Source organism: Onychomys torridus, chromosome 10 (assembly GCF_903995425.1).
Source record: "Onychomys torridus chromosome 10, mOncTor1.1, whole genome shotgun sequence".
NCBI lineage: Eukaryota > Metazoa > Chordata > Mammalia > Rodentia > Cricetidae > Onychomys > Onychomys torridus.
The window spans coordinates 79,038,123-79,062,609 of record NC_050452.1 but is presented as its reverse complement, the minus strand read 5'-3'; the positions used below and the strand labels follow the sequence as shown (position 1 = coordinate 79,062,609).

Here is a 24,487-nt window from a genome sequence, read left to right as displayed (position 1 = left end):
TTCACCTTGCCTGCCTAAGGTACCTGATTGGTCTAATAAAAAGCTGAATGGCCAATAGCTAGACAGTGGAGCAATAGGCGGAACTAATGGGCAGGGAGAATAAATGGGAAGAGGGAGAAGGCAAGAACAAGGGAGAAAGAGAGGAACATGCTTGGGTCCGGCCAGCCAGGCAGCCACCAGCCCACCAGACATGGAGGAAGCAGGAAAGTAGGACATAGAGAAGGAAAGAAAGGTGAAAAGTCCTGAGACAAAACGTAGATGAAGAGAGACAGGCTAAATTAAGTTCTAAGAGCTAGTGAGGCAGCATAAGGTAAGGCCGAGCACTCATAACTAATAAGTCTCTGTGTCATGATGTGGGGTTGGCTGGTTGGCTGCCCAAAAGAAAGCCTGCTACACTCACCTTCACCAGGGAAGGAATAAATAAGGCATCCTCTTCAAAGCTACCATGTGGCATCCTATTACCATCTCAGCAAGACTTTATGACATGTGAAATATATTCTCTCATACAGCAAAAGAAAGTTCAGCATGAAGACCCAGATAAAGATGGTAAAGGGAAGAGGCAGGGAATGCAGAAAGATTTACAGGGGGGAAAGGGTCCTTAACACAAAGCTGCCTTCAGCATACAGACACAACACAACACTAAATAGTCAAGCCAGATCCTCCATTATTTTGATATGGATTCATGGGGATTTAAAACAGAAATGCAGCAGAGCCCCAAAGCCCTATTCCTGGCTCATCTTACCTAGGAAGGCGGCCATGTTCATCACTTGACTGAACACACAGCTCGCAGGAGGATCGTCGCCTGCAAAACTGGAAAAAGACGTAGCCTTAGAGGCTGGCTCTCCAGATCTGGAACTTCACAGACCTGACATGCACTTTCCTTCAATTCAACAGGTCAGGCAGAATCAGAGTTACCTGATGTATGGAGCATGCTTCACACCAGATTTCCTAGATAACAAAAAACATGGAGACACAGGTTAAGGCCGAGCTGCTGCTAACTCTATGGGGAACAGCAAGTTCTCTAGATATAATCTTTACCTTGCAGCTGAATTTAATGGCAAAATTTTGTCATCTTCCACGGCTATAAAGTACCTAGCAAGAAAGAACGACCAGTTTATAAAGCAAAACAATTAAAAACACCCCCCAAGAATTGATGTTTCTCATTTTAATTGGGTTTAACATCTAATTTACCCATATCACAGGTATATATCATACCCATTATTTTCTAATTAAGAAAACATCTTTAGCTAGGCATGTTTACACATATACAATTGTATTTCCAGTATCTGGGATATGGAGGCAGCAGGATCAGGAATTCAAGATCATCCTTGGCTACATAGGGTGTGCAAGACCAGTCTGGGCTACATGAGACTCTACCAAAACCCAACCAACCAACCAACCAACCATAAAACAGAAAAAGATCTTTAACTACATTTATTTTTATTTTGGGGACAGAATCTCATTATTGCACTGGCTGGCCTGGAATTTGTTATATAGCCCAGGCTAGCCTAAAAACCCACAATCCTCCTGTTTCAGCCTTCCAAGGGCTGAGATTATAGATGTGCAACACCACAACCATGCCAATTGCAATTCTTTACCCATAGATCACTAGTTCTTTAAGGCTCAAGTGCTGTGATTATCAGGACCTGGAGATACGGCTCATCAGGTAAGAGTATGTGCTGTTCTTCCAGAGGACCTCCCTTCAGTTCTCAGCACCCATGTCAGGAGCTCACAACTCCTACAACTCCAGCTCTAGGGAATCTGATGCCTCCAGCTTCCCCACACATCTACACTCACATGCACATACCCACACAGAGACATATGCATAATTAAAGAACTCCTTAAAAGAGATAATTAATTTTCAAAAGAGCCCCCAAACTAACAGTGATAATTATAATCTGAAAATTAGGGGTGGGAGATAAACACGATAGCTTTAATAAGATTTCTCAGGAATATATGACTGCCATGTTTCCTTTTCTGTTTTTTGTTTTTTCCTCTCCTGGCAGTCAAGCCTGTGGTAGTTTGAATGAGAATGAACACTTGGTCCCCAGTGGTGGAACTGTTTGGGAGGGATTAGGAGGTGTGGCCTTGTTGAGGAAGGAGTCGCTGAGGGTTGGGTTTTGAAGTTCAAAAGGCTCACACCATTCCCATTCAGTTCTCTCTACTTCCTACTTGCAAATCAAGATGTATTCTCCCGGCCTTCCCAGCCTCCTGGCCTTTGTTCTGCAGTCATCGACTCTAACTCTCTGAAACCAGAAGCCAAAAGTAAACTGCTTCCTTGCATAAGTCGCCTTGGCGATGGTGTTTTATTATATAGAACAGTAGCAAAGACAGAGCCCATGGCCTTGTATGTGCTAACCAAGCGCTCTCACTGACCTACAGCCCCAGTCCAGTGAAAGCATTCTTCATGAGTTTTCTTAAGACAGATATCAAGTGAAATCAGCAACTATGGATACTTGTTTTTGGTGTTAAGCCAGGCCTTCCAGCATGATGATACCTATTCTAAAAACACCTCAGATCTTGTCACAACTAGATTGCAAATGGAGCCCACAGCACATCAGTGTCAAATGAGAGAATCTTGCAAATATGAACTCCTATAACTAGTTTTCCAAACATGCATGACAGTGGTACATGCCAGTCACCTCAGCACAGGCTTCCTGCCAGCCTATATAGTGAGACTTGGCCTAAAAACAAAGAAAATCATCACATGCCTGTAATTTCAGCATGCAGGAAGCAGAGGCAGGAGGAATGTTGCAAGTTCAAGGCCAGCCTAGTTTAGATAGTAAGACCTTGCATTAAAGGAGGATGTTGGGGCTGGGAGGTGGAGGGGGGGGGTGGAGGAGAGAGAAAAGAGGAGACAAAACCAGTCTTCATTATCTACTCTAAATAATGTTTTTTATTCAGTTTTGCTATTTTACTTTAAGTAATAAAGGATGAGAAAAAAGGGAACTTCAGTAAGGTTGATTAGCATGTAGATATTTACTTTAGAAAAACTAACCATTATATATAATATGTTATCCATAAATACATTTATATAAATATGTCCTGGTACTAAAACTTGGATTTTCTCTATATTACATTTGAATCCTTAATTATTAACTAAAGCATACTCACACTATCCACAAGCCAGCTGAAGTGAACAAAGTGAATACAAGAGGTAGAAACATCCATACGCTGCATTTCTTCCCATCCATGCCTGCTCCACTGAAATCAAATGAGCGGGTATTAATAATTAAGGCAAGAATCCACTGAACTCTTCCAAGATGGAAAGTCCAACTGAGAACATCAACAACAAAACCCCCCAGGTATTTTATAAAACCATGATTCAATTCTGTTATTACCGCCACCTTCTGAGTAGGAAATCCCAGGATTACAACAGGTCATCCTTGTCTGGTCCTAGTGTAAAGATTCCAGACCGTTTTCATGAAAATGTTCAACTTCATACACTCAGTGATATGTTTAAGAAGGGACAAAGCATTTTGAGACGTGGAGCGTAGAAGGGCTGGGTACTGACAGTGTAGTCCAGAGTACTTCTAGAGCGACTATTAATATAAATGGCCTGATGGATCTTACCCGAACTTAAGCCCATAGAAGAGAGCGTTAGAAACAAATGTCTACTAAATAAACTAGCAGTGCAGGGGGAAATGACAGATATTTTGCAAATCTGAACTTCCCTCGTGGGCGTGTTATTGAGTGGTTCCAGTAGATTCTCAGGATGAATGCCCCACAAAACAACGCTTTCAATTAGCTCCAACAAGCACACTGGAGAAATTACAGACATTGGGTATTTGGGGTGACTTAGCTTCACTTCCCGTGACTATGATAAAATGTCCTGACAGAAGCAAGGTAGAGGAGAGGAGGTTTGTTTCAGCTCACAGTTCCAGGTCACTGTCATCATTACGGGGAGGTCACAGCAGCAAGAGCCCCAGGGAACAGATTACAGCACATTTCAGTCGGGAGCAGAGAGCAGTGAGCTACCCCGCGCACACCAATGCTCCATTTCATTCAGTCCAGGGCCCATCTGTGAAATGGTGCTGGCCACATTCAGGGTGGGGCTTCTCATCTCAACTGGCCCAACTAAGAAGCTCTCACAGGCATGCTCTCAGGCCAGCATAAGCCAGACAATTCCCCACTGATACTCCTGCCCCAGGCGATTCTACATTGTGTCAATTTGACCGCAAAACACTAGCCATCACAAGGATACCACGATTTTTTTTTTTTTTAATATAGTGCAGGTCTTTATTGAGAGGAACCTGGAAGGGGAGGTCTCTGTAAAAATCAGAGTCTTCAAATGCTTACAAACTGGGGCGGTTGTTACAGGGCAGAATCAGGGTGTAGGGGACAAGGGTGAAAGCTCCCCCCGCTTTTTATTTTGGCTCAAGATTGGCTGTCACTAGGAGTGGCAGTGGAATGATGAGCAGTAAAAGAATTCTGTCGGGCGGTGGTGGTGCACACCTTTAATCCCAGCACGCTGGAGGCAGAGACAGGTGGATCTCCAAGTTCGAGGCCAGCCTGGTCTACAGAGTGAGATCCAGGACAGCCAGGACTGTTACACAGAGAAACTCTGTCTTTCAAAAAAATTCCAGGTGACTCCCAAATCATCTCTTATGAACAGCCAATTTCAAGGTTCTTCAGGGGTGGGATGGGACAGGAATCTAGTTCTAGAATGCTAATTACTGTGGTTTGTGGAAACTGCTAGTATTTAACCCAAATACAAGAACTTTTCAAAATGAACTTGGCCATGGCTAACTATAAAAACCCACAGAGGTTTTCTAGTCAGAACTTACTCAGGGTCTGAGAATCTCAGCTTGCTTTACCCAGCAGGGCTGCATAAGGGAAAGATTTGACCATGGGCGTGGGTACCAGGTGTTTGGAAGGGTCTACGCTTGGTTGTATCTAGCAAGTGGGGGGTCTTTTGCCTCACCCCTTGGCATTGTTATAAAAAGACCTTTTGAACAAATGGAAAAGGTCATTGGGTATTGGCCCAGGTCCTCCTGAAGCTATCCTGTGTTTTTGTCTTTCTCCTGTTCGCTATCTTTCTATTTAATATTTTCTTATCCTGGGCTGGAGAGATGGCTCAGTGGTTAAGAGCACTGGCTGCTCTTCCAGAGGTCCTGAGTTCAATTCCCAGCAACCACATGATAACTCACAACCATCTGTAATGAGATCTGGTGCCCTCTTCTGGCCTGCAGACATACATGCAGACAGAACATTGTATACATAATAAACAAACAAATAACTAAATAAATATTAAAAAAATATTTTCTTAGCCTTCTCTCCTCCTCATAAGAACCCTTGAAAGGTGGGAGCTGGCCTCCCACAGCTAACATTCATAATTTTGGCTTCTAGAGATGGGTGGAAAAGGTACAGTTGTGGTCTGTATATCTTTTTCCTGCTTTGCGAGGTTGGCATCCTCATCCAGGGTTCTTGGAACAGTCTTTGGTAGCAGAATTTTGGAGGACAAGGATGCTGTGAAGGAAGGGTCCTTCTTCAGTGGTCTCCAAGGCTGCCAGTTAGCTACCTAATGTAAATTTTGGAGGAAGAAGATGTCAGGAAGGAGGGCTTCTTCCTCGATGGCTTCCAAGCCTCTTAATAATTATCTAGCTGTCTAATGTTCTCCACTAAAGATTAAAACCCTAAAGTCATCTAGGACATGGACACACAGAATCAATCTGATTGATTCTAGCTGATACTGGGGGTGTAAAAGAATTCAGTGTTCCCACTCAATTGACTTTCAGGCACTAGGGGTGGTCAAGGGGATGAGATAGATGGTTCCAGGACCATCTGAGTGTGAATAAACTGTAAAGAGTAGATAAAATTAAGACAGTAGCTGAGTGCACACAGTTTAGAGTTTAACAGCATCAGTACTAAGATCGTAATAGATTTAATCCAATTTCACCATGAAGACCTGGATCTCCAGTGTTAAGGCTTTTTACCATTGAGATGGGGATGTTAACATGGTCTTAGTCTGATTTTGTAGAGCGAAGGAAACAAAAACAGAATTACCAGGAACCTAAAAACAGCAATGTGTTTACGGCTAAGAAAAGGATGAGAGTCCTGTGTTTGATTATAACTGGGGTGGCTTGTCAGTAGACTGCACTGGAAGGCCTGGCCTATTATTTGTTTGTTTTATATTATTGTCAATAATCTTACTTGTGGTGATACTTTCTTGCTGTGTGTTTAAGACCATGGAGGAGGCCAAGATCAATCATTTTATTTATTTTTTTAGGGCTGGTTGAAGGTCTGGTCTTCCGGGGTTGCTGAGGAGGCCATGGCTCCTTTGGCCTTCCTGTTATGGTTGTTCCATTGCTGTGAGGTTTAGTTCAAGCCCTGCTTAGCAATGACTTCACCAGGAGGCATGGAGAAAGGTTTTCCTCCATGTTTACCTTCTGTGTAGAGTGCAGACTGGTTAGAATCCACCCAGTACGGTCTCCATGGCCTCCCCAAACAAAAGAACAATTATCTCACCCGATTTAGAGGATATTTTGAGAGGCATCTCCCAGTCTGGGACCTAGTTGACTTTGGGGGTCAAGGGGCAGAGTATCCCTTTGGTTTCCTCTTTCCACATTAGGATAGCCTCCAAGTATGTTTATTAAATAGCCAGGAGGTCAGATACACCAGTGTGACACTTCCAGCTAGTGTGTGCTATTTAAAGCTGAGGCAAAGCCCAAATACTCTTAAATAAATAATCTTTCTTAGCTATCTGAGTCTCATTTTCCATGTCTTACATAACTTAATTAGAGTTTTGTGACTTGCTTAGGCTTTCCACCCCATTCTGGAAAACATCTGTTGTCTTAACCCCCAAACATAAGTCCATCTTTACTAAAAGCATTTCAATCCTTACATCTTTCTGACATTTCTTATTTTTTCCCTACTTACTGATTCCTTTTTATTTTTTCTTAATACTAGGAGACGCAGTAACATTAACAAGTACATTTATCATCATATTAAAAGAGAGTTGAATCCAAACTTTACATAATGTAATAAGTTGATACTACCTGTATACATACTGAAGGAGTATGAGACTTTGTAAGTTCCCGGGCAAGTCCCACAGAAAACACAGGACAATGAAGAGTTTTCTTGTGTTTTTCATAGTTTGAAGAAAGATCTACCATTACTGTACTTTTGGTTTTGAAGGAGCCCAAGTGTTGCACAAATCCTAATTGGTTTTTGAATAAAAGCCCAGAGTCAGATATCAGGGTGAAAGCTGAACGATCAGAGAAGCAGAGCAATCCACAGCCACCACCTCTTACATCAACAACTCCTAAGCCTGAAAGAGAGCAAGTTCCTGTCTCCTCTCGTCTTATATTCCTTTCTCTGCCCAGCCATATCACTTCCTGTCTCAACCTTCCTAGTGCTGGGATTAAAGTTGTGTGATCCTAAGCGCTGGAATTAAAGGTGTGTGCCACCACTGCCTGGCTCTGTTTCTCTTTTAGACTTGACTAATCTCATGTAGCCCAGTGTGGCCTTGAACTCACAGAGCTCCAGATGGATCTCTGCCTCTGCCTCCTGAGTGCTAGGATTAAAGGTGTGTGCCACCACTGCCTGGCCTCTATAGCTAACTCTGTGGTTGGCTCTGTCCTCTGATCTTCAGGCAAGCTTTATTTCTTAGATTACAAATAATATATCACTACACCCAAGTAGCAGAAAGGGATGCAAGAAGAACATATAAACATCTTCAGTGAATGTTTACGACATCCAGTAAAAAGCAGCTAAGGAAGCCCTGTTAAACTGTGATGTCAGAGTCGTCGACTGGGGACAGAGAAGACTCCCCTTAGCCATTCCCTCTACAGGCATTTTGTGTTCTGCAGACACAGCAATCTCTTAGTGCTCTCAAAGGCACAATGCTTTCACTTTGCACTTTGAGCTATTTTGTTCTATTTTCAACCTGTTCCAGTGTCAAGGAGCAGCCTGACCCAGGGCAGGGGAGTCTGAAGGATGTTTGGAGATATATCATCTTGAGCCTGAAGTGAGAGGGGCAAATCTTAATGCTTGAGCCAGTTCCTTGGTGAGGTTAAACAGCACAGGCAGTTTACGAAGACAGTACAACTGGCTTTTACCATGCTTGCATTAGACCGGTGATGAAATCAGAATACCTACCTGCAAATGTACAGTGAGAAACAGAACAGTCACATGGACCGACGCACTGGCTCCTCTACTAGGACTATGGGAGATCAGAGCTTGGAAGTGGGGAGGTGCATAAAAGAGTTAAGGCAAATCTAGGACCATGGCAACAAGCTAGTTGTCTGCAATCATTTCCTTGAAAGAGGCAGGAGGGCAGAAATGGCATGGGCAGACTGCAGATGTGAACCCACTTTGCCAGTCACTAGCTCTGTGATCTCTGATGGGCTATCCCATCTTTCACACCTTAGTTTAACCATAGAGCAATTTCTACTTTGTAGGGTGTGTTGAGGATTGAAGATGGTGTAGGCAGAGCCTTACCATAGTCCTTGTTCTGGAATGCTATAACCATAGTGGCTAAGTAGATGGATCCATGTGTTAGGACTGGGCTTCTATCTGCAGAGCAGGACTCAGGACAACAAACTTTCTTCTCCAGGTACCACCTTTTCTAGAAAGGCATGGATAGCTTTTCTGGTAATAATTTTTTCCTTCAAATGACTTTCCAAAAAAATATCTTTTTTTGGCGGGGGGGTTTCGAGATAGGGTTTCTCTGTGTAGCTTTGCACCTTTCCTGGATCTCGCTTGGTAGACCAGGCTGGCCTCAAACTCACAAAGATCTGCCTGCCTTTGCTTCCCGAGTGCTGGGATAAAAGGCATGCGCCACCACTGCCCGGCCTCAAAAAAATATCTTAACATCTTAATATTTAAGGTCTGTCTTCCTGTGGCTTTATCTATTTTGTAGTGATGGGATATGCTCTTCCACTGAGCCACGTGTGTTCTCTTGGTTATTTCTGCATGTATGTGGGCAGGGGGAGTATCAACATGTACACACAGGTGTGAAGGCCACAGGTTGACACCAATGTCTTCCTCTGTTGCTCTCCACCTTATTTGAGACAAGGTTTCTCCCTGAGCCTGAAGGTCACTATTTCAGCCAGACTGGCTGGCAGTTCTCGGGATCCACCTGTCTCTGTGCCCTCATCCCTGTGCTGGGGTCAGAGGTGAGTGTTACCAGGCCTGGATTGTTACCTGCGTGTTGGGGATCTGAATTCAGGTCCCTATGTTTGCGTGGCAAAACTTTACCCACTGAGCCACCTCCTCAGGCCTTCCCTCATTTATTTATTTATTTGTTTGTTTGTTTGTTATTTTTGCTGTTATTGTGTTTTGGTTTGAAACTGTCTCACTCCATAGCCCAGGCTGGACCCAAAACAATCTTCCTGCCTGAACTTCCTGAAGGCTGGGATCTCAGGTTTCCCTCACCATACAGGGCATACTTTGTTGTTTTTCTTTGTGTTACTTGTTCATTTGGCTTTAGAAAAACCTAACATGGTCAAGGTTTCTAAATCCCTTTTTCGCTAGTTTTTAACTCTCTTAGGACAACTTATGTCTAAGTTATGGGAAACATTCTCTATACCCTGCCTGAGGTTAGATGAAAATTGCCCTTTCTTAGCATGAAGAGATGCCTGGGGCGATGTCTCCAAACAGTGGTATTAGGAGCTTGCAGCAGAACTACCCTGGTGCCTCTTTTTAAAGTATTTCATGTAGACTATGCTTTCTTCCTTTTTAAAAATGATTGCAAATTCATACCAGGTTGTAAGAAATAATACAGTGAAACCCTGTCTATTCATCATGCTATCTCCCTACCAGCCATACCCAGCATACCAATGTCTAACATCTTCAGCTAATAACCAACCTTCATATGACCCCTCAACTAGATCTCAGCAGCTTGTATCGACCCCTTTCACTGTCCAACTGTTAGTTTTGTGTAAACTTCCCACCTTTATTGATGTGTGTGGTCACACACTCACTGGTCATTCGTGTATCTTCTCTACAGAAATGCCTACTTCATTAGTTTGCACTTCTTGGTTTTTCAACACTAGCTATCACCTGTGCGTGTTGGGTGAGCACTCTCCCACTGAGCTACATCTATGCCCCCCTTTTCATATTTTCAGTTGTTTTATTGTTCCCTGTCTGTCCTGGATATTAATCCCCTATTACTTATCCAAACTTCTCCAATTACATAAGACACCATTTCACTGTTGATGGTATCCTTTGGGGCACACGTGTTTCTCATCTTGAGGAAGTCCAGTTTATCCACGTCTTTCTTTGTTGCCTGGGTCTTGGTGTCCTAACAAGAAATCATCGCCAAACCCAGTGTCAGGCTTTGCTCTTGTCCCTTCTCACTGTTTTATAGTTTTAGCTTTTCCTGTTTAGGGCTTTGGGCCATTTGAGTTCAAATTATGTAGTGTGAAGTAACTTTTCCTTTTTTGCATCTTAACGGTCCACAAGCATCTATTAAAAAAACCATCTCTCTCCACTGAATGGCACTTCACAAGATCTTTGTGTATGGTGTGTGTCTGTGTGCATGCATGCATGGATACTGATGTCTGTGCATACATGTACAGGGACCAGGGTGTGTGTCAGGTGACCTGCTCTGCACTCTCCCTTTATCCCTTTGAAAGAGGGTTTATCACTGAACTTGGAGCTGACCATCCTCCTCGCCCCCAGACTAGCTGGCCACCAAGCCCCAGAAATCCTTAGACTTGGTGCTGGGTTTACAGGTTCACATGACCACCTCTGGCTTCTACAGGGGTCCTGGGGACCAAACTCAGGTCCTCGCACTTAAACAGCAAGTACTCTTATCCACTGACACATCTTCTACTCACTTGTTTGTTTGAGACAGGGTCACACATAGCCTAGGCTGGCCTCAAACTCACAAGATGCCTGAGGATGGCCCTGAGCTCCTTTCCCCTCCTGCACCTCTCAAGAGCTGGGGTACAGGCAGGCAGGTGTCACACACCTGGCTCATTTACAAGGTCACTTGCAAAGCAAGACATTCTACTTTTAACAAAATCTAACCTGCACACTTCTCTTTTTATAGGCCCTGCTTTTAACTGTCAAACCTAGGAACTTCTTGATTATCCCTTGATCTCAGATTTTTTCCCCCTATGTCCTTTTCACTAAAGCTTTGTGGTTTTATATGGAAATCTGTGGTCTGGTTTTTATCTTTTAAAACTGTTTGATTGAATTTGGCTAGCTCCTGGACAGTTTATAAATTGCTTTGGTAAGACTTGAGAAACACGTGATGAGCTAAGTCAGATGAAGTCAAAGAGGAAAATTCTTACACTAAAGGACATAAATCAGAGACACAGTAGAACTACCAGGCCATGTTCTTCTGGCAGCTAACAGGTATGAGCTTAAGACCAGAGGGGTGTGTGTGTGTGTGTGTGTGTGTGTGTGTGTGTGTGTGTGTTATGTGTGTGTGGTGTGTGTGTGTGCGCGTATGTGTGTGTGCGTGTGTGTGTGTGTGTGTGTGGTGTGTATGTGTGTGTGGTATGTGTGTGTGTGTGTGCGCGTATGTGTGTGTGCGTGTGTGTGTGTGTGTGTGTGGTGTGTGTGTGTGTGGTATGTGCATGTGTGTGTGTGTGGTATGTGTGTGTGGTGTGTGTGTGTGTGTGTGTGTGTGTGGTATGTGTGTGTGTGGTATGTGTGTGTGGTGTGTGTGTGTGCGCGTATGTGTGTGTATGTGTGTGTGTGTGTGTGTGTGGTATGTGCATGTGTGTGTGTGTGGTATGTGTGTGTGGTGTGTGTGTGTGCGCGTATGTGTGTGTATGTGTGTGTGTGTGTGTGTGTGTGTGTGTGGTATGTGCATGTGTGTGTGTGTGGTATGTGTGTGTGGTGTGTATGTGTGTGTGGTATGTGTGTGTGGTGTGTGTGTGTGTGTGTGTGGTATGTGTGTGTGGTGTGTGTGTGTGCGCGTATGTGTGTGTATGTGTGTGTGTGTGTGTGTGTGTGTGTGGTATGTGCATGTGTGTGTGTGTGGTATGTGTGTGTGGTGTGTATGTGTGTGTGGTATGTGTGTGTGGTGTGTGTGTGTGTGTGTGGTATGTGTGTGTGTGTGTGTGTGGTATGTGTTGTGTAGAAGGGGAAAGTCCCCTTACTCCATCTTCCTACCCACTTTTCCTTTGCAAAGGACCCTGTTAGTTGTCCAGACCATCTAGAGACCAGAAGACTACAATGAAAAGCATAAGACTAGCTTCTTGTCTCATCAAACCATCAACGTCCAATGTGACAAATCATGTTTTCGGTTCCTTCTGCCTTCCTGGTACACCTTGTGACACACACACATCTCTTTTCTTGTCACAGAGAATCTACTGATCCTCTTAGTCTACAGCTAGCTTATGACGTGACCAGAGATTTTCCAGCAGACAAACAAGCGATGTGCTCTCTGTTGTTGGTGTCCGAGGTCTGTGGGGTCCCAGAAGATAGTCAGGACTGACTGTGTGCTACATGGGATGGAGGGCGAGTTCAGAAAATGAACCTCGGAGAGGAGTACAGTAACTGGCGTGAGCACAATAAGCAGCTCTCACAACTGTGCCCCAGTATTGTCCAAGACGAAGCCCTGCTGGCCTCAAACTCTCTTGCGTCATCTTCCCAAGTGCTGACATTCTCACAGCAGCTGCCATATCCAGTTGTGACTTTGACTTTACAAAGTCCCCCCTTGAATTTGAGCGAATTACAGTTTGGATAGGGTCTTGTGTAACAAGCTCATGGGAGACCACACATTTCAATAGAGTGTAGCTTTCTCTTGGTCACATGATAGTGTCCTTAGAATTGAAACAAAGACTGAGAGGTAGTTCTCTGCCTTCCATCCTCCCATGTTTCCTGAACACAAACTGGTCCATTGCTCCAGTTAGATTAGAAGATGTCACCAGGGGCTGGAGAAATTGCTTAGCTGGAAAAGGTACTTGCTGTGTAGATCTGGTAACCTGAATTTGTTTTGTTTTGTTCTTTAAGATTTATCAATTTATTATGTAGACAGTGTTCTTCCTGCATGTACACCTGCAGTAACCTGAATTTAATCCCCAGAACCCAAGTAAAGGTGGAAGGAAGGAACTGACTTCACAAAATTTTCCTCTGACCTCCACATATGTGCCATGGCATGCATGTGCACACACACATATGATGCATGCATCTGTGCATGCATATATTAATAGTAAATAACTTTTTAAAAATAAAAATAGAACTTCACTCAAAGTTTTCATTTACTAGTAGGATGTGCCAGCTGGTTTTGCATCAACTGGACATAAGCTAGAGTCATCAGAGATGAAGGAGCCTCGGTTTAGAAAATGCCTCCACAAGATCCAGCTGTCAGGCATTTTCTCAATTATTGATCCATGGGGGAGGTCCCTGACCATGGTGGGTGGTGCCATCCCTGGGCTGTGGTCCTGGGTTCTATAAGAAAGCAGACTGAGCAAGCCATAAGGAGAAGTCAGTAAGCAGCCCCACTCCATGGCCTCTGCGTCCGCTCCTGCCCTCACTGCTTTTGATGATGAATGGTTATGTGGAACTGTGAGCAGAATGGACCCGACCCCTCACGTTACTTTTGGTCATTGTAACTGAATGTTTTCCTGTGTCCCAGTCAGCCAGTGGTTGGAACAAATCTCTCCCATTCGTGTTCCCCAAGTAAACACACAGAGGCTTATATTAATCATAACTGCTCAGCTATTAGCTCAGGCCTACCACTGACTAGCTCTTACATTTAAACTCAGCCCATTTCTGTTAATCTATATGTTGCCACGTGTTCTGTGGCTTTACCTGTGTGCCTTTCCATGCTGCTTCTTGGATGGTGGGCTGATATCTCCTGACTCAGCCTACCTCTTCCCAGAAATCTCTTTGTCTGCTTATCCTGGCTATACTACCCTGCCTGGCTACTGGCCAATCAGCGTTTTCTTAAACCAGTGTACAAAAGCATTATTCCACAGCAGGTCATGATGCTTCATCTCAGCAATAGTAACCCGAACTAAGATATAGGGATGTTTCCTTCTTCTACTGAGCAAAATGAAGAAGTCTCTTCAAGGAAAGAGAGGGAGATATCCCACATTACCACAAATTTTATTTTGGGCTGCAGAGATGGCTCAGTGGCTTAGAGCACTGTTGTTCTTGCAGAGGGACCCAGATTCAATTCCCAGCATGAATATGGCAGCTAACAACCATCTGTGACTCCAGCTCCAGTGGATCTGATGCCCTCTTCTGGCCTCTGTGGGCACCAGGCACATACTTGGTGTACATACACACAAGCAGGCAAAGCACTCAGACATAGAAAATAAAAGTCTAAAGAAGGTATTTTATCTTTGTATAATAAATTTGGGTTCTTTTTATCCTGTGTAGTATTTTCTCCACTGATATTAATCTTCCAATAATATTTCACAGTGAAAAGCCAAGGACAAATGTTCCCAGGCCCCCAAAGAGCGGAGCGTAACTGGAATGAGATCTAATGAGTTTTTGACAAAAGGAGAGAGAGCGCCAGAATTGCAAAAACCTTCTTGAAAGGGTCCTGGCATCGAGCTTCGGTTTGAAACTCTCCTCCAAATGGCATTATTTATCGAAATGACTTGCTAAGCTGTTACCCAGATGGCCACATCTTGCAACGTCAGGAGCTGCCAGCTCTGTACGTTTTTCCATGTGTTCTCTTCCAATAAACATCATTCCACAAGTGTGAGTGATCTGCACTCTTACCCAGTCCGTGTGTGAGGCAGGCTGCATAGCGTGGAGTGAGACAGCGAAAACCTCTGCCCCCTCGACTCTCTTTGTGCTTCCAAACCCCTTGCTTTTGTCAGAGGAACCACAGCTAAAGGACTGTGCATCTCCCACCATTTATAATTCTGATTCTCTAGAAGTCTCCTGGCCTCAAAAGTTATACTCTCTTGACAGCATATATTCGATGCCCACACGAGCTTGTCACCTAAGACCCCATGCACTTTTACTTGTTCAAAAAGGGGGGCTCTGTAAGTCGAAGTCACAACTGGATGTGGTGGCTCATGTCAGTCATCTCAGTACTTGGGAGGCTGAGGCAGTTTGAGACCAGCCAGTGTAGTGGGTAGCCATTCCAGCCTTGGCCTGGAAGTTCCAACACCCACTGAGGCTTTGGTAATGGTCACGCCCACAAGGCGGGGCTGAGGGAGGAAGCTGAAGACCCAGGATCAAGAGGAGAGGTCTCTCTTGGTTCCAGGACCCTGGACACTGGAGGTAGACCGAGCAGAGTTCTCCAGAGAACACCGCCGGACTGCGCCATACCTTTCCCAGACCCTACAACCTATCCCTTCATTTGTAAGTTACCCCACAAAATAAACCTCCCTTTTAACTATGTGGAATGGCCTTAATAATTTCACCAATAAGCCAGGGCTTCATAAAGGGTCCGACAATAATAGTGATATTATCATTCATACTTTTGTTATCAAGTGCCATGTGGTTCTCCCAGTACAAATGAGGCTATCAAAACCCCAGGGAAATGGCCTCTTGTGGCTAGCACACCATCCCTGAGGACAAATCTTCCACTGTACCACATGATGGAAAGACACTTTCCACCTACAGATGGAAAACGGAAGCACAGCAGCTCCTCATTGTTTGAGGCTCTTGAAAGCACTTCTTCCGGTGACCAACAGGGTGCAGAAGTTCAGATGGTACTTACGGCACCAGAGAGTGTTTGCCTGTGAGAGAGAAGGCCTGTCTGGCTGGGCCAGTGCAGAGAGGCAGTTGTAGCTGATCTTCTTGGGACCCAGGCTTAGAGTCCCAGCTCTGCTACTTAAGAGCGAGGTGACAACAGTTAAGCTTGCACTGTGCCTCAGTTTCTTCATCAGTAAAGGGGGGAAATAGCGGAATAGGGGGAAAAACCCACATTTTTTTATAAGGACTGAAAATACAGTGAAAACACACCTAACCATCTGGTCAGTCTCCCAGGAACTGCTATCTGCTGTAATGCACCATGGATTAACATTTCTGTTCATGACAAACCTTGACTATAGCCACAGTCCCCTGAGATTATAGCACCTGGTGACTTGTAGTCAGTCCGTGTAAGTGTGCTCCCATGAGGATGAAATCATCAAATGGCACTCAGGACCTGTCTATGCTGTTAAGTGACACCCGATTCTGCACTCCACTGCAAGCACCTGGGCTCTTTGCCTATCTTTTCTCACTTTGTAATTTATCAGGAGATGAGTTCCGTGCCACAGCAATTTTTCATACTCTCTCTGGACCAGCTAGTGTGGAACAGAAACGGTGAATGAGCCGGCCACTAATGGCTAGGGCTACCACGGTGTCTGTGACACAGGAGCCTCCTGGGAGTCTCTGCTATGCCTGTCATGGGCAAACTTGGAGGGCTTATATTATGTTGAAATCCATTTGCCATTATAAGTGAGAATGACAAGGGCTATTTGTTTGGTTTCCCCATAATTTTTATAGACTCTGAGATACAAGTGGGCAGGGAAAAGAGCCAACCATGAAGTCACCAGCCCTGAGATAAAAGTTGTTTTTTTACTGTGTCCTAAGTTTTGGACGACACAAGTCAGGTGACCTGGTGTCATTTTAAGAGTCTATGACGACTTGCCCTGATCAGCAGACATAAGCAGCAACATTAAAGCTACAAGGTCAGTCCCCTCTACAAAGTGTTTGTTTGTTTGTTTGTTTGATTGCGGGTACTGGCAAAAAAAAAAAAAAAAAAACAACCCGCAGTGAAGGATCTCTGTAAAACATCGCCTTTCCCCAAATATGATTCCTAAACAGAAACAGCACTGGTATTTCTCTCCACCATCCTCTCGATTTCTAAAACCAGCCACCTTCATTCACCCAACAGATGACTGTAGGGTCCTCTCAGACTCATGGCCCACGGGATTACTTTTTCTTAGAAACAGATAGAATTCACTGTCCCAATACCATCCAAAGAATAAATCCCAAATTCTATCTGTAGCTGGAGTTCTCTCCAGTCCTGCCTGGTCCACAGTCAGGACAAATCTCTCTCACCCTTCAGTCCCACAGCCACTCAGACTCAACCAAGTAAACACACAGAGACTTATATTTCTTATAAACTGTATAGTTCAGTGGTAGGGCGCGTGCCTAGCAAGCGCAAGGCCCTGGGTTTGGTCCTCAGCTCTGGCAAAAAAAACCCCAAAAAACCAAAAAAACTGTATGGCCATGACAGGCTTCTTGTTATCTAATTATTATATCTTAAATCAACCCATTTCTATTAGTCTATAAGTTGCCACGTGGCTAGTGGCTTACTGGTACCTTACATCTCATTTGCCATGGCGGCAGCTAGCAGCATCTCTCTCTCTCTCTCTCTCTCTCTCTCTCTCTCTCTCTCTCTCCCTCCCTCCCTCTCTCTCTCTCCCTCTCTCCCTCTCTCTCCCTCTCTCTCCCTCTCTCTCTCTCTCCCTCTCTCCCTCTCTCTCCCTCTCTCTCCTTCTCTCTCCCTCTCTCAACCTTCCTGTTCCCAGAATTCTCCTCTCTCCTTGTCCCACCTATACTTCCTGCCTGGCTACTGGCCAATCAGTGTTTTATTTATTAACCAATTAGAGCAACACATTTAACATACAGAATATCCCACAGCACTTCCTCTTTTCTTTTTTTTCAAAAAGGAAGGTTTTAACTTTCACACAGTAAAATTACAGATAACAAAACAATTATCAAGCAAGAATTAGAGTTACAATATCTAGTCTATTTATAATAACTAGTCTAATTATATTTGGCAAAATTAAAGAAGATATCCTATTTATCTTATATTTGTGAGTCGAAGGTTTCATATCTAACTTATCTCTTATCATAACTAAGGAAATTATAACTATCTAGTCTTCAACTACATCAAAGACCTCAGAATGATATAATATTACCTGAGAAAAGGGAGAAGGATGCAAGCAACTTTCGGGAGTCTTGCAGGGTAGACAGAGACAGCTGGCAGCCTGGACGGTCACCTAATGTTCCTTTGTAAAGTTGGGGCATCTGTCTTCAGCCCACAGGCCTAGAGTCTCTCAGTCACCTCTCTCTGTGTCCTGTAGAATGTCTGGCAGTTTCCTCTGTGAAGCAGAAACCTGAAGGACCATTTTGCCAAGCAAAGTTCAGTGGTCACCTTCCTATGGGTCCTGCATGTCCAGTCAATCGGGTAGTCCAGGCAAGAACAGTTTTGCCCAAATGGCTATTTTTGCCAAGAAGAAGAAACTCCATGTACAGTGTCTTTGATGCCCATCCTCCTCTCTGAAGTAAATTGGTGCTGCCAGGATCAGACATGTCTCACTGTCAAGAAAGTCTAACTTTTTAAAACATTTTAAATGCCATATTTTGTAGGTCTTTGAAGTATTTGAAGATTACCTACCTACCTGAAATATATCTATGTATACCTAGAAAACTTAACTAACATGGCTACAGGTTTGACTATCATAGAAGACTAATTATTAATCTGTATTTATTAATTATCCATTACAATCTAAATGAGTTAGGTAAACATAACATCTCAAACGAGTCCCTTAGTCATCATCCAATTCCACCATTCTCCAAACACAACGAAGGTCAACTGGAAGTCTTCATTACAGCACCTAACTGTCTGCTCATCTCCTGCTGTAACAGGGCAAGTGACCTGGACTATGTGGTAAGTAGCCTCTCTTGTCAGTGTGGCTTTGTGAGGAAACTCCCTCTTTCCAGAGGAATCTGAAGAAAGATTCCTCTCACAACAAAGGGACAAGGTTCTTACTTCCTAGAGACAAATACCAAAGTATTTAGACACCAATTGTCACCCAATAAAATTGATTAAAAAATTTTCAACAGAGAAATGAAAAAGAAACAAAGTTCAATAGTTACATGGCATTGCAAATATAGTCACTGCCTTTGAACTGTGCACTTGAAAGTGCTGAAAGTCGGGGCTGGACAGATGGCTCAGTGGCTGACAGTGCTGTGACTGAGCTCCCAGAGGTCATGGGTTTCGTTCCAGCACCCACATCAGGCAGCTCACAATTCCAGCTCTAGGATATCTGAAGCCCCGTTGGCCTGTGTACACACCTGCACAAGAGTGTGTACACACACACACACACACACACAAATATGAGCACAGGCACGTATATGCATGCTTGCACACACACAAATAAAACATAATTTAAAAAATGCTGAAATGGCAAACATTGTTATGTGTATTTCACCACAATAAAAAAGAAAGCAACATCAATGATCCTACATCCATTAGAATGGGTATTATAAAATTAACGAGTGTTAGCTGGGTATGGTGGCACACACCTTTAATCCCAGAATTTAGGAGGCAGAGGCAGGTAGATTGTTGTGAGTTTGAGGCCAGCCTGGTCTACATTGTAAGCTTCTGGATAGCCAGGGCTATGTGGAGAGACCCTGTGTCAAAACAGAACAAAAACAAAAACAGCATTGGTGAGGATATGAAAAAAAAAAAAAGCTTTTTAATCTGTCCTTGGATGCATCCGTGGCTGACCTGGCACTTGCTACGTAGACTAACGTGGCCTCAATCCCACAGAAATCTATCTCTGCCTCCCCAGTGCTGGGAATAAAAGCATGTGCCTAGCCCAATTAGAAATATTGCTGGGAATTAAAAATGTTAGAGTCAGTTGGGGGGATGGCTCATGGGGTGGGGCTATGGCTCAGGAGGTCAGGTGTTTGAAGCACAAGTGTAAAGACCTGAGTTCAAATCCCCAGAACCTACATAAAGTTAGATCAGTAGTACTGGGATTGTAGACATAGAATCCCAGCACTCCTATGCTAAGAAGGGAACCAGAGGTCGGAGATGCCCTGAAGACCCCTGAGCCAGGTAGCTTGGTGTATGTAGCAGCAAACAGCAATAGAGTTCTTGCCTCAGACAAGACAGAGAGTGAAGACTGATACCTAAGATGGACTTCTGACCCCCACAAGCATGCTGTGGTACATGCACATATGTGTTTCCCCATCCTTGTACACCACACAAAGATAAAATGGGAATCATGTAACATAACATTAGAAAATAATATAGTGGTTTCTCAACAAGTTAAAAATAAAATTAGCACATGATGTCCCCCTAGGTTCTGTGGCTTTTGGTCAGAGTATTTTATCATAGCAACAGAGAAGGACCTAATACAAACCACATGAATGAAAACCAGAGACATGAACAGATACATGTAATTCCACACTTACAGCAGCATTACTCACAACAGCCAAAGACAGAAACAAATTTTCAGTGGATGTAAAAAGTTTGGCACCTTACATACAATGGAACATTATTTAGCTTTAAAAAGAAAAAGCAAAACAAAACAAAAACAAAACAACAACAACAAAAACCAAGCATGGTGGCTTACACTTACAATCTCAGCACTCAGGAGGGTTGTCACAAGTACAAGGCCAGCCAAAACAGGAAATTCTGATAAATGCCATACCATGTTATATGATTTCACTTATGAGGTAGCAACAGAGACAGTGGGGTGGACAGGAAGCAGCAGCTAGCTACAGGTAGAGTTAGGCAATGGTGTTTGTATTTTATACAGTAGCGCTTCCATCTGAAAGTTACAGTTCCTGGGTAACACATGGTCCTTTCTACCCAGGACAAATGCAATTGTTTTACATTTATTACTATTTTTAAAAAAAATTTTTAAAAGATTTATTTATTATCTATACAGTGTTCTGTCTGCATGTATGCCCGCATGCCAGAAGAGGGTGCCAGATCTCATTACAGATGGTTGTGAGCCACCATGTGGGTGCTGGGAATTGAACTCAGGACCTTTGGAAGAGCAGCCAGTACCCTTAATCACTGAGTCATCTCTCCAGCCCTTGTATTTATTATTATTGCATATATATAATATGTGTGTGCTTGCACGAATGCACACATGCCATGGCATATGTAGAGAACAACATTATAAAGCCAGTTCTCTCCCTCTACTGTTATATGAGTTCTGGGGTTCAAACTCAGGTTGACAGGCTTGCATAGGAAGCCCTTTTATCCATGGAGCCTAGATGTAGTTCTTAAAAGTCTAACAAGCTGTAAACTAAATCGCAAGTTACCCACCATCTACACTCACGCTTACACTCCAGTTACAACGGTGCAACAGCGTAGGAAATGGAGATTTGCTGGGAGCCAGAGGAGTTGGCTGTGGCAGAGATCGCCAGCTATCTATGAACATCAACTTCTTGCTTCTTCCACTGTACTAGGAGACTAGGTAGGCATACAGCTGCCTGGCTATGTGTGGCCACATGATTAGTTCCTTACCAACAGGGTACAAACAATAGATTTCTCACTCATTCCTTCTGATCTAAGACAGCAGCAACCAACACACAGATGCTACGTTGCAGATGGCCTCGCTGCCAACCCCTCCCTCCGCTCCCTCTGATTCACATCACCCACCCTCTATGTTACATAAATTAAAAAGACAGACGAGCCCTCCCATTTCAAAGCCATTCTGCCATTCGATTCTTGTCAAATCTGCAGAATCCTTTACTGCGGCCAGTACACTCAGATGCAGCAGCAACTGAAGTCCAAACATCTCATCAAATGGCAAAGTCACTCTGTTCACAAGCTATCTGAAAAGTTCTGTGATTCTTATGGGACACTAACATAGCCTTGCCTGGGGGAATTAGGAGACATACAAGAGACCAGAGTGACTAGGCAATTTCCCCAAGTCCATGGTAGAACTGAAGCCAGGGAATGACTGATTTCCTGACTTAACAATGGCCAATTTTTTACATATGTGAAACATTCTGTTTGTTTGTTTGTTTGTTTTTCCTGGAGAGAGGATTTCACGCAGCCCAGGCTAGCCTCAAACTTGCTACATAGTCAAGGTGACCTTGAACTCCTGATCCTCCTGCCTCCACCTCCCAAGTCCTGGGATTACAGGCACACACCACCATACCTGGTTTACGTGGTGTGGGGATTAAACAAAGGTTCATGCTAGACAAGCACTCTCTCAACTGAGACATGCCCTCAGCCCCAATTTCACAGAGATTTCATAAACACACAAATCATTTCTCTACTCGTCAAATACTCCCTGAATCAAGACAGCACCCCAATCTCCTCTGAGGCAGGGGAGAGGCTGGGTTTTGGTACTGACGTAATTTGTAAATGGTGAGGTGACTCTCTCCTGGTCCACAGCTGTGAAACAGCATTACAACAACCTCTCTGGCACACTGCGCCAGCTCCAAGCGCCAGAACAAGCACTGAACCCTCAAGATGCAGGCTCTCTTGCTAGGCCCTGACATCAACGCCTACTTCAGTGAAGAGAAAACAACCAAACATGAAACAAATCAGCAAAACAAGAATTGCCCCACCCAGGTCCCCAGGGGACAGAAAACATCCAGGAATTCTAGGAGATGAAGATCTGAGAGACAAACTCACCTACACAGCAAGCCATGGAGTAAGAGTAAGATTTACAGAAGTAAGAGAATGGGAAAAGTCCAGAGGCAAAAGGTAGATGGGATAATTAAGTTGAGAAAAGCTGGTAAGAAACAAGCCAAGCTAAGGCCAGGCAATCATAATTAAGAATAAGACTCTGCGCTGGGCGGTGGTGGTGCACACCTTTAATCCCAGCACTTGGGAGGCAGAGCCAGGTGGATCTCTGTGAGTTCGAGGCCAGCCTGGGCTACCAAGTGAGTTCCAGGAAAAGGCACAAAGCTACACCGAGAAACCCTATCTCAAAAAACCAAAATAATAATAATAATAATAATAATAATAATAATAATAATAAATAAAAAAGAATAAGACTCTACAAGTGATTTACTTGGGAGCTCGGTGGCGCCCCCCCCCCCCAAGAACAAAACCAACCAACAACAGTGGGGTTGGGCTTTGAGGTTTCCTTTGCTCAAGCTACACCAGTGAGACAGTTCACTTCCTGTTGCCTGTGGGTCAAGATGTAGGACTCTCAACTCCTTCTCCAGCACCATGTCTGCCTGCATGCCACCATGTCACACCATGATTTTAATGAACTAAACCTCTGAAACTGTAAGCCACCTCAATTAAATTTAAAAGAGTTGCCAAGGTCATGGTGTCTTTTCACAATAGAAACCCTAACTAAGACAGCTTCCTAATTGGAAACCATCATTATAATGGCTGCTCTAATACCACTGATGTCCACCCCATTTTTGACCCAAGGAAAGAAAGCCAAACTGTAGATACCAGCCTAATAGTACCCACTTAGGAATTTGAGGAGGAACCTGAAAGAGAATGTAGGGTAGGCTTTCGAAGCTCCCTCGGAGAAACAGAAACAGGGTATGACTTTACAAAAAAAGAAAAATCGTCAAGTAGTCTCTTGGAAATTACTTTATGCTGATGACTTCTCTGGAAGGGCAGAAAGCACATGAAACACACCCGACCAGAGGTTGTTTGTTGGAGTTCAGACGGATACTGAAGCAGGCTGTTCATCATCCTGCATCTTTCCCTCAGCAAGAACTAATCAGCAACTCTGAACTCGAGTCTCTTGAACACATGCAGAAACACTCCATCAACAGAATGGTAACAGTCAGGGGCTTGCAAAGTGTAATTAGTGCCTAGTGTCTGCCCCTCCCAAGCCAGGGATCACCGCACCCAGCTGGTAAGAGCTGGCATCAGGCAGATTCTCCCTTCATTTTGTATTCTGTACAAAAGCAACCTGGAACAAACCATGTAACTAATTCTACCTTCCCCAGACCCCTCTTTTCACTGATAGTGTTGTGGCCTTACTCTTAAGCACTCAGAATGCTACAAAGGGTGTGACTGCAGATTCAAGAGTAAAACTAGTTTGATCGCTGCAGGGGTTGATTTTTGCTTATTTGTTTGCTGTTCTGGGATCACATCCAGCGCCTCACACATACTAGGCAAGCACTCTACCATTGAGCAACATCCCAGATCAAGGGTGGTTTGGCTAAGGGATGCTTGGATAACAAGTGGGTGTGTCTGAGAGGTTTCTGGATGCTCGGGAGGTCAAGTTTCCTGGTTAACTCTAATTGTCAATTTGACACAACCTGGGTTATGTGAGAGAAGAAGCCTCAATTGAACTCCTAGATCAGGTGGCTATTTCTGTGAGGGGTTTTCTTGATTATGATGTGGAAGGGCCCAGTGCACTGTGGGTGGCAATATTCCTTGGGCAGGTGGTCCTGGAATACATAAAACACTAAGCATAAGCCAGTGAGGGAGCCAGCAGGCAGCATTGCTCCATGGTTCCTGCCTTCAGCAATGAACTGTGACCTGGAAGTGTAAGACTGAATAAACCCTTTTCTCTTCTAAGTTGCTACTGGTCAGTGTTTTACCGGAAGGAAGGCGGAACACTCGATCTTTTACCTCCACTCATCTGAGTGACACTGGTCAGTCTGCTGAAGGCCCAGAGGTCAAAAAGCATGGGGGAGGCCAATTCTGTCTTCTGGAACTAGAATATCCATTTTGCTACCTTTGAGCAGCAAGACTCTGGCTTCTTTAGCCTTGCAGCTCTACACTTAGCACAAGTGACTTTCCTGGCTCTTGGGCCCACTGGCTCTAGCTGCTAAATACCATGGACTTGCCCAGGTTTCCATTCAGCAGACTGCACACTGTAGGACTTCTGAGGCCTGGAGTGGCATCAGCCATCTCCCATACTGCATCTTTAGACATGCACCC

At 44.1% G+C, this 24,487-nt stretch overlaps 1 protein-coding gene across 3 annotated transcripts in view; it reads right to left on the bottom strand.

Annotated features, from left to right (window-relative positions):
• Tmem150c (transmembrane protein 150C) overlaps positions 1 to 24,487 on the bottom strand; it is an 85,148-nt gene that overhangs the window by 18,193 nt on the left and 42,468 nt on the right. For all 3 annotated transcript variants that reach the window (XM_036201328.1, XM_036201327.1, XM_036201329.1), the window contains exons 2-5: positions 3,115 to 3,204; positions 1,039 to 1,092; positions 916 to 948; positions 743 to 810 (exon numbers count right to left, since the gene is read on the bottom strand). In XM_036201328.1, coding sequence (XP_036057221.1) covers positions 743 to 810; positions 916 to 948; positions 1,039 to 1,092; positions 3,115 to 3,194 — 235 coding nt within the window. In that variant the 5' untranslated portion in view covers positions 3,195 to 3,204. The remainder of the gene's footprint in view (positions 1 to 742; positions 811 to 915; positions 949 to 1,038; positions 1,093 to 3,114; positions 3,205 to 24,487) is intronic.